The sequence below is a fragment of the Bombina bombina genome, chromosome 9, assembly GCF_027579735.1.
Source record: "Bombina bombina isolate aBomBom1 chromosome 9, aBomBom1.pri, whole genome shotgun sequence".
Taxonomy (NCBI): Eukaryota; Metazoa; Chordata; class Amphibia; order Anura; family Bombinatoridae; genus Bombina; species Bombina bombina.
Window position 1 is genome coordinate 105,436,351 of NC_069507.1, and position 11,071 is coordinate 105,447,421.

Here is an 11,071-nt window from a genome sequence, read left to right on the forward strand (position 1 = left end):
GCGTAGAGCAATACGCTCTCCATATTCAGCATTGCACCAGCAGCTCACAAGAGCTGCTGGTGCAACGCCGCCCCCTGCAGACTCGTGGCCAATGGCCGCCAGCAGGGAGGTGTCAATCAACCCGATCGTACTCGATCGGGTTGAATTGTGGCGATTCCTGTCCGCCTGCTCAGAGCAGGCGGACAGGGTTATGAAGCAGCGGTCTTTAGATTTCAGCTGTGCTGGCATCAATAAGAAATATTTTCTTTGTACAAAAAGAGAATGCTTAAAACAATAAATTAATTATAGAAAACTTTTATCTAACAGTACAGGCACTCGGTACCTGACTCAAACAAAATCTCAGGACAGCACAAAAAACAATTACTCTTTGGTTATTTATTTATTTATACACAGATAATTTAAGTACATTTCAAGTGGTTTTTCATGAAAGAAATAAACATTTGGTTTGTAAAACTCGCTCTTTAAAAAGCATAATAGCAAATTCAAAGATTTGTTTCATAAAATAAAAAAATAATAAATAAAAGGTGCTGGCTTAGATTCAGGGCTTGAAAAATCTATTTTAATAATAACTATGTATAGAAACAACCTTATATGGCTCCTTAAAAAAATATATTTGCCTGTTTCCTTCATATTCTTGCTGGCTCCTAGATTTAAGATAAATTTGTCGACTCCTGCAGTAAATATGCTAATACACCAAAACCAAATTACTAGCTAATTCTACAAAGTCAATTTGCTATAATAGTTAGACAGCCCACATTATCGTGAAGATGCGCAATAAAATAAAATAATTGATTAGCTCCTGATTAACAAGATGGAAAGGTATCATGATGTGGGACATGAAACCCAAAAAAATGATGTCATGATTCAGACAGAAAATACAATTTCAAACAACATTCCAATTTACTTCTATTATTTAATTTGTTTCATTCTTCAGATATTCTTTATTGAAGAAAAAGCAATGCACATAGGTGAGCCAATCACACACGGCGTCTATGTGCAGCCACCAATCAGCACCTACTGAGCCTATTTGGATATGCTTTCCAACAAAGGATATCAAGAGAATGGAAAGTTGTATAAAATTGCATGCACATTCTAAATCAAGAAAGAAAAAAAAATGGGGTTTTTTTTGTCCCTTTAATATCTCTGTGCCAGCAGTGAAATAAAAACTGTAGGTGACATGAGATAAACTGGCACATGCAAGCAATGACTACAAATACAGGTGGCCCTCGTTTTACAACGGTTCAATTTACACCGTTTCAGAATAACAACCTTTTTTTTCCAGTCATGTGACTGCTATTGAAAAGCATTGAGAAGCAGTGCATTTATTAAAATAGCCAGTAGGTAGAGCTGTCCGCTTGTGTTGCAGTAAAGCCAAGCAAGCTGAAATTAATCAGTTTAACCAGACCTGAGCTATAGAGCAGATTTCAAAGGAACAAGATCTTCCTGTCTATAACTCAGTCCAGATTGGAATGCATAGAAATAACTGTTTGCAGAGAAATGCAAGTGAAGTCTGTGTTGTGTGATTATTTTATTAGGTTTATAATGCTGTTTAGCAAATGTTTTTGTTCATTTAACTTAGTTTAATGATATATTCTGTGTTGTGTGATTATTTTATTAGGTTTATAATGCTGTCTTCATTTCAAAGCTTTTAAAATAATGTATTAGGTGTTACTTATGACAATTTTGAGAGGGGCCTGGAACCTATCTCCCTCACTTCCCATTGACTTACATTATAAACTGGGTTTCAATTTACAACGGTTTCGATTTACAACCATTCCTTCTGGAACCTAACCCCGGCGTAAACTGAGGGCTACCTGTATATAAATTAGTTGTAAATATAGCAATCATTTTATACTAGTACATTAATAGTAGCAACTGATTAATACAAATAAGAAATCAACTCCCTTTCTGGCCTCTACCTCGATTATGAGCAGTGTGTCTCTTTAGTGGAGCATCATCTGATTTGAGTTTCTAACTGGACAATCTATGATGGCATATTTTATTTTCCTTTCAAGTTAAAGGGATGTGAAACAGTCTGTTTCATTGCTGCAATATAGAAAACACTAAGCAGTGGCTTATATTTAATAGAAATCATTGTAATATGTATTACTCATCATTTTAGGATTTTACCTTTTATTTATTTTTTAAAACTTCTTTTGTGCAGTGTCCAATACTACCTAACACATCCCAAAAAGAAGGCTGGGGCCTCTACAGAAAGGCTTATCTAGCTTGATGTCATATAACTTTTAGACTAACATGAGCTGGTTTACTATTAACTGAATACTAGATAAACAAGGAGTCAAATTTGCCCATACTCAGAAGAGGCAGAATGCAACCTAAGTTGCCACAACGTAAGCTCTCTTATTTTTCTGAGGGCAGTGGCTACACTGACAATTTCTAAGTGCTCATTTTGCAAGAAAACAAGTTCGTTGTTTGCTGTTTTTTACACATTCTGTTCTTTTACTTTAACAAATTTGTTTTTACTAAAGGAGCACTGTTTAATATCCCTTTAAAAAAAATGAGCCAGGAGCACTCATTTTTTTATTGCTGAATTGCACATCAAGGTAGCATGTTATTAAAACCAAAAAAGCTCCATACCAAAAATCATCTATGTGTTTGCAGCTGCATGTGCCTATGGTTTTACTTAGAAGTTAAGTATGCTCTTTACTTTAAAAGCTACATTTACGTTATCTCTGTTCATGAGTTACAGTCAATTTCCATTAACTCTCTCCATTGTACCCACTTATTCGTTAACCAATCATTTCCTGTTTTTTTTTCCCTTACACCCCTTGACGCATCATTCTCCCTCTTTAACCATTTCTTCTTTCTTCACTGTGCGCTCTCTCCGAATTTTGCGTACATCTTTCACACTTCTTACTACCCACACGTTCAGCTCCGTTAGAACCTTGTATCCCCTCAACTTCACTTCAAACACTCTGCCATCTGCTCCCTCCACTTCATCGGTGTCTGTTGTACTCTCTTCGCTTGATCCCAGTATTGTTCCCATTTGCTCCAATTGTCCCCTCAATGCTGATACCTGTTGCAGCATAGAATGGAGATTCCCATGCAAATCAGTTTCTCTTGGTGACAGTAACTGTGCCTGCTCCCCGACTACTCTCTCCAGCTTTTTCTCCAGCGCAAGGTATGCAGTGATGTTATGTTTAAGCCTTTCAGCCGTGGTCATCCCCAACCACGTAACTGCATTTGTGGATGCACTGTCTTCAGAGATATCAGTCAGCAACAGGAAGTCAAATCCATGAACCTGCATCTGAGGACACAAAATAGAAAAGATGTTGGAGAATCTGTACTTAAAGGGACATAACCCCCTCCCCCCCCCCCAAAAAAAAAATTGTGATTCAGACAGAGCACACTATTTAAAAAAAAAATCCAATTTACTTCTATTATCAAATTTGCTTTGTTCCCATGAAAATCTGTGTTGAAGAGATACCTAGGTAAGCATTTGAAGCAATATATTGCAGGAATTAGTGCTGCCATCTAGTGCTCTTGTAAATGGATAACATTCTTGCAAAACTGCTGCCATATAGTGCTCCAGAAATAAGCCGTCTCCTAAGAATATGTACCTTCCTTTCAACAAAAGATACCAAAAGAACAAAGAAAAATTGATAATAGAAGTAAATTAGAAAGCTGTTTATAATCAGATGCTTTATCTGAATCATAAAAAAAAATTGGGTTTCATTTCCCTTTAAGGGGACATTAAACACTAAGGGCTAGATTTCAAGTGTAGCGTTAAATTATCGCACGCCAAGTGCTGGTTATTGCTACCGCTTAGCGCTCAGAAACTTAACCAGAGATCTGATCTCTGGTTTATTTTCTAAAAGTGCCCCAAAGGCCCTCAATATAGAGGGCTTTATAGTTTTTTTTATTTAAATTTTTTTTAGCATTTTTAAAAAAATAATAAACAACTGCACTAGGCAGTTTTTGGGGTCTAAAGTTGGTGGGAGCGGGGTGTTAGGAAAAAAAAACCAGCACTGAAAAGTGCCTTTACATTGTGGTCTATGGGAACTGTGTGTTCCCAGTAAATATATATGTATATTATTATATACTGTATATATTTGTGTGTATATACACATATTAACACAAAAATATATATGTATATAAGCATATACATTTATATTTATACATTTATATTTAAAAATATGCTGCCATTTTTGCGCTACTTACCCCTTCACTGCATGAGGTTCTGATGCAGTGTCTTATGGAAGTGCCCTCTTGTGAGTGAAACGCTTCCATCCAATGTGAACGTGTTCGCAATGCACCTAACTTGTAAAACCAGCGCACATTAGCATGCACTGGTATTACAAAGTGGAGCGCAAATATTGTTTCAGCGAAAGTGATATATTGCGCTCCACTTGCAATCTAGCCCTAAACCATTTCTAGATATAATGATGTATTGAAAGCAAAGATTAGCTTGAGAATAATATGCAGATCTATTTTATAAAATATTACGGTTTAAATAGTTAAAAAATAACCTAGGAAGGTGTCTGGGGCACTACATTGCGTGACTTATGTCCTCTGCTGTGTATGATGTCCCTTTGATAAGCATAATAGCGTTAGTGTATTAAAGGGATATGAAACCCAACATTTTCTTGGTATGCTTTGTTGAAGAAGCAGCAATGCACTACTGGGAGCTAGCTGAACACACTGATAGGGTGAGTCAATGGCAAGAGGAATATGTGAGCCCACCAATTACCAGCTAGCTTCCAGTAGTGCGCTGCTGCTCCTAAGCCTACCTGGGAATGCTTTTCATGCATTGCTGCTCCTAAGCCTACATAGGTATGCTAAATCATAAACATTAAATTTTAAAGGGACAGTCAACACACATGAAAACTTTATCCCATACCTTAGAACAACAAAAAATGAGCCTGCACCGCATCCCATCTTCAATAACACTAACGTTAGGTGGCTAATCTTCACTGAACATTTAGTTAACAGCGGCAGATATGGCCGCTAAACTCCTCCCCCTCCTCCTCCGTACCTTTCTTGTTTTAAATAAATTCTCGTTCACAGGGACACTGTTCTATTTCTAATGCACATGCGCTATATAATTGTAGTACGCTCGCTATTAGAAATAGAACAGTGTCTCCGTGAATGCGGATAAAGAATCTAGCCGAGGATTTGATTCTCATTGGCTGAAGACTTAGAGAAGAAGCCTCCTACGTAACAGGGGGAGGAGTTTGGCGGCCATATCTGCCGCTGTTAACTAAATGTTCATTGAAAATTAGCCACCTAACGTTAGTGTTATTGAAGATGGGATGCGGTGCAGGCTCATTTTTTTTTGTTGATCTAAGGTATGGGATAAAGTTTTCATGGATGTTGACTGTCCCTTTAACTATTATATATGATAGCATATAAGATAAAAAAAATTCAATAGATTCTCCCCACACTTATTTTTGAAGTAAGCTTAAAGGGACATAAAACCCAATGGTATGATGCAGCTACACAGCTCCAGCATACTAATACAATACACTTTGAGACAAAATATGTATAAAAAAAAGCTTCTTTAGTAATTGTAACTCTGAGATTGTCATTTAATGTACACATTTGGTGCGATCTTGGAGGAAGAGTACAAAAGTGTAATATCCAATCAATGGCAAAGTACAATTTCACACTTGCACCTGAGGCAATTTAGAGGTGCCAATCTTAGTGTTACAAAAGCTAGTGCAGCATTTAAACACACTTTCTAGGTTAGAGGTATATGAAATCTAATTTTTTTTCTTTCATGATTCAGATAGAAAATGCAATTTTAAGCAACTTTCTAATTTACTCCTATTATCATTTTTTTTTGTCATTCTCTTGGTATATTTATTTGTTAAAGCAGGAATGTAAGCTTAGGAGCCGGACCATTTTTGGTTCAGCACCTGGGTAGCGCTTGCTGATTAGTGGCTAAATGTAGCTTTTTAATACTGTACTTTATTTGTCTCTCGTTTCCTCAATATCACCAAAGTTTGGCAGCAAAGTCATCAGAAATATTTGCCTTGTTATGAGTTTGATTCTACATATTGTATCAGTCTGAATAAAAATAAATAATAAATAAAAATAAATCACATATAAACATATTAACAACTATGCTCAAACCTAATATAAAAACTGGCAATTAAAAAACAAAATCACACTTCCAATAAACTAGATGTTCCTTCACATCACTCATTTGTCTCCATAAATTACATCTATACATCCTGGAACAACATAATTACAAGCACACACAATTATAGGTTTCTCACATATTTTTCAGTCAGTAATTTCAGATCGTCACAGATTTTGTGAAGCTGGAAAATGACACGTGAGCAGAGATCCTCCAATTCGTTGTCGGAATCCATCACACTAACCGTGTGCTTAATATAAGATGATACATGTGTCCCAGGACCAGAGGTTTATATATAGGAATGTCAGCAAGAGACAGATAAACAGCAGTGAGTAAGGGGACAAGGGGGGGAGAAAGAGAGAGAGACATGCTTAGTGACAGACAGGGCAAGAGACAGACAGACACACAAAGTATTAAAGAGTTTAATCCCACAGATTAGCAGAGGAATGTGGTGACCTCAGAGTGTGAGTGACTGGGAATAATACATTTTCATTGATTTATGAAAGGTCCACCTCAATAGTGAGGCTACATGTGTCTAAAATATTATTGAATAACTGCATAACATAGATATGCAAAAAACAAAACAAAAGTAAAGACTTTTTGGGGGTTAACACATAGTTTATAAACAGAATGTAACAGAGCTCACCCGCCTACATAATAAAAAATTGTTGCAAAGCAAGTTATAATGTCACCATTGTGTGAAATGTAGGAAGAAAATTAAAGTAAAAAAATGGCAAGCAGGAGTGTTAATTGGGAATTAAACCAACACCCAAAACAGAATTTCGAAACAAACAAAAAAAAGATAAAAGTGAACATTTAGAAATCTAGTAAGGATAATACAGATTTTGTCAAGGTCTGTTGGACATCTAATTGTGTGTGTGTTTTTTTTTTTTAAATGTACACATACCTATACAGTACTTGCATATTAAATTTACACCATCTCATCAATTACTGGCATTAAAGGCATATTAAACCCACATGTTTTCTTTCATGATTTGGATAGAACATACAATTTTAAACAACATTCTCTTGTTATCCTTTGTTAAAGGAACAATATTGCACTACTGGCAACTAGATAAACACATCTAGTTAGCCAATCACTAAAGACAAATGTATGCAGGTGTTCTGGGAAAATGGCGAACTTGTGAAAACAGTGAACTACGTCACTTCCTGGGACGTGGCATCAGCTGTTTCACAAATTTTGGCCGTAATGCGCATGCGTGCTAGCGTCATTACATACCTGCCCGCATAGGTCACTGCTACAATTTTGAGAGCCGTGAAATTCCTGGACCTTTTCAAGAGCGCAAGCGTAGGTTTTTGAAATCCGTCAATACCGCCGCTCACGTCACTGCTACAATTCCTGGACCCTTTGTTGTACAGCGCCCTGCTTTGTCAATTGCCATACAATTATACGTATCCCCTTTACAGTGACATAACAATGTTTGCATGACTAATCAGTTTGAAAAATAAAAAAAATATTGTATAAGTGTTGCCGTTTCATGTCACTGTAAAAGGGATACGTATAATTGTATGGCAATTGGCAAAGCAGGGCACTGTACAACAAAGGGTCCAGGAATTACAGTACACAAGTCCCGAAATTGTAGCAGTGACGTGAGCGGTGGTATTGACGGATTTCAAATGTGCTCTTGAAAGGGTCCAGGAATTTCACGGCTCTCAAAATTATAGCAGTGACGTATGCGGCCAGGTATGTAATGACGCTAGCACGCATGCGCATTACGGACAAATTATGTGAAACAGCTGTGCCACGTCACAGGAAGTGACATAGTTCACTGTTTTCACAAGTTCACCATTTTCCCAGAACACAGGCACCAATCAGCAGATAGCTCCCACTGGTGTGGGATATGTGCATTTCTCCCTCAAGGGATACCAAGAGAACAAAGCACATTTGAAAATAGAAGTAAATTTAAAAGTGTCTTACAATTACATGCTCTATCTGAATCATGCAAGTTTAATTTTGACTTTCCTGTCCCTTTAATTATTCAATGATTTATACTTAGTTGTCATAATTTAATCTGAACCACTAAAAAATATATATATGGTTGATCTAAAGAATCAGCTAGCTTTAAATTACTGCAACTGCCAATGTTTTGAAACCATCTTTGGTGACCATGCAAATACATTCATTCACAATTACTCAGTGTATTTTGTTAAATGTAATCGAATAACTACAATTTAATTTATTCCATATTGTATAATAAAAAAAAATGATGCGTAATCAATTTTATACAAAAAAAACGTCTTTGAATTATTAATATTTATTGAACCACGTTTATCAACTATTCGGTAAATATTGTTAATTAATAAATATTATAATTACCCATCAATCGAGCAATTAGGAAAGTACCAACAGTAAGTAATTATAAGGCATATAGCGTTGCTATGACTGACTATAAACAACGTAATCCACAATCTCTCTATATAACCCACGTGATCAGTGCTAGAAAAATGTTCCCTTCACTTTCTTGTGCGTCATGTAACTGCGACCCCTAAATGTCCCATTGTTATGATGTCACAACAATAATGGACGCAGCGAGATGACATGTTGATAAGGAAGACAACAGAATATACATACGTATAGGTAAATTCCCAAACAAAATTGTAACCGAAGAACGACGTATTGGAGAGAAGGTAAACATTATTCTAAACCCTCTGCTACTGGCAAAAAATACAGATTTTACTGGATTATTCAACTATATAAAAATACATATACAATATATATATATAATATATATAAATGATCAGCTCAACAAATCTGTTACAAAATCTAGGATAATAATTTTAGTAGCCATATTTATACATACATACCTTTTTTTTTGCAATCTACATTTAAACCCTAATGTAAGTCAAATTTCAATGAATGACAAATACAAATTATATATATATAAAAAAATTTTTTTAGCAGGCCTGGCAGATTCACAATATACCATTATTATATTTATATTTCATGGCATGGGACATAGCTGTAGCAAAAATTGTAAAAAAAATAATAATTATATTTTTGCTTAGATTTTAGCAAAAAATATTGAAAGTGGCCATTGCTGTCACTAAATTGTTATCACGGGTAGCCACATGTCAAATAGGGGCCCATACATGCATTTTGGGGTTATAATATAGATTGGAAAAGCCCCATTTTTCAGTACAGAAATAAAAGCACTTTTTTCTTTTCTTACAAGGCGTTCACTGTTACTACAGTGATCACCTGATTATACAAACAAAATTCATATATTTCTTTTAAGAGTAGGACTTGTCTACTAGAAAATAAACTTTATTAGAGGTTTCTAGACATAACAGATTTGTTGTTGCACATATAATGTCCCATTCCCTTGCAAATCCCCATGTGTTTTTATTTATGTTATTTTTAATATGTCTTGTTTGTATTACTGTTCCAAGACCACCACCACCACCATTTTGAAAGAGCAGGCAATTTGCTTTCAAATAAGTGTCTTGGAGGTTTGCAGCTGCTAAGGGAGCTGAGATCTAGGGTTTGAAGAACCCTATCCAGCTCCCTTGCAGCTAGTGCTACCTGAGCTTACTCGTTCTGCCCCCTTTGTGACATCAGTACATGCGTACATGGTGATGTCACTGGCACTGCAATGAAGCCTGGAAGTGCCGCCCACAAGGCCAACAACGATGCCTGGCTTGTAGTGCAGGGAATCTCTGAAAACCACATTTAATCGGCAATCCCCCCCACATGACAAAAAGGGCTCGTCAAGCTCATTGAACTGTATATTGCACACATACAAACATTGGAATAACAATAAAAGTTTGATTTGTATTTCACAACTGCAAAAAAAGGATCCAGCCACACCAAGCTAAATTTTAGGTGTGTCTAGTGGCAGCCAGCAGGAGAAAGTGGGGAATCCATGAGTGTCTTGGGGACACTAAACCAGGGCACCAGGCCTAATTTTAAGCTGCCAGTGGCAGCCTAGCACTTGGGTTTGTCAAGCCCTGAGATATATAATTTTTAGGTGTGGCTGGCCTGGTAGCATCCAGCAGAGGAAAGTGGGGAACCAATGGGTGTCTTGGGGAGTCTAAACTAGGATGCCAGGGCATAATTTTAAGCTGCAAGTGGCTCCTTGGCACCTAGGCATGTCAAGCCATTATATATATATTTCTGAGAGAGTGTGGGTGGCAGTCCTAGTTTAAAAAAATAAAATAATTTTTTTTGCAGTTAGCCACAAGGCAGAAATGGTTTACAATGCTTTGTACATCATAAATATGCAGAGCTTGACAAAAAAAAATCCCTCCTGGCTTGTGCAGCAGTTTTATTATTATTATTTTTTAATAACGCGTCAAAATCCACTTGATAGCGCTGTTGAGGTAAATGTTGCGGCCTGTTCTTTGGATAAAGCAGCTGACCGCTTTATCCAGCACTGGAGCGTGCAAAAATTTCCTCAATAACTAGATTAAGCCAACCAGGAGACGTCTTAATTAAAAAAAAAAAACCATAGAGAAAGCCAGTTGTTAATATACTACACAATTGTGATTTAAATAGTTTTACTGTCCATTTAAAGAGTTAATGGGGCATAAAAGTGAGAAAAGAAAATGCTTTAACATGTTAATATTGAACTGTTGATTTCATATAACAATGTTTAACCCCTGCAAATGGGTTAAAAACATAGGAATGTCAGCTCCAGAGCAGCCATGCATAACTGGAACGTAGCTAAACATATCTGCTGAGCTAATGACAGGAGATATATATATGCACCAATCTTCAGTTAGCTCCCAGTAGTGATTTGCTGCTCCTGAGCATACCTTGGTATGCTTTATAACAAAGGATACCAAGAGAACAAAGCTAATTAGATAATCAAAGTAAATTTGAAAGTTGTTAAAGTGTATGCTCTATCTGAATCAGGAAAGAAAAATTTGGGGTTTCATGTCCCTTTTAATGAGGGAGATCTTCTGTACTATCTGAATGTGCTACGATTTGATACATTATGTACAACA

General features: G+C 36.4%; 1 protein-coding gene across 2 annotated transcripts; it reads right to left on the reverse strand.

The window, feature by feature from the left end:
* Nucleotides 1-360: 360 nt before the first annotated feature.
* On the reverse strand, nucleotides 361-8,538 carry CNTF (ciliary neurotrophic factor). Of its 2 annotated transcripts, XM_053691688.1 has the most exons (3): nucleotides 8,442-8,538; nucleotides 6,243-6,353; nucleotides 361-3,268 (listed from the first exon to the last, which is right to left on the reverse strand). In XM_053691688.1, exons 2-3 carry the CDS (start codon nucleotides 6,336-6,338, stop codon nucleotides 2,798-2,800), a joined length of 567 nt encoding a protein of 188 aa, XP_053547663.1. In that variant the 5' UTR covers nucleotides 6,339-6,353; nucleotides 8,442-8,538; the 3' UTR covers nucleotides 361-2,797. The 2 variants fall into 2 exon arrangements, with proteins under 2 accessions (XP_053547663.1, XP_053547664.1); XM_053691689.1 differs by lacking the exon at nucleotides 8,442-8,538 and having other exon boundaries at nucleotides 6,243-6,548.
* Between the last annotated feature and the right edge of the window lie 2,533 nt (nucleotides 8,539-11,071).

What these genes read in the sequence shown, in the direction of transcription:
- CNTF (XM_053691688.1), bottom strand. Translation starts at nt 6,338, where the DNA reads ATGGATTCCGACAACGAATTGGAGGATCTCTGCTCACGTGTCATTTTC. An exon ending in AATTACTGACTGAAAAATAT is followed by an intron (nt 3,269 to 6,242) that starts GTGAGAAACCTA and finishes TTGTGTCCTCAG; the next exon opens with ATGCAGGTTCATGGATTTGA.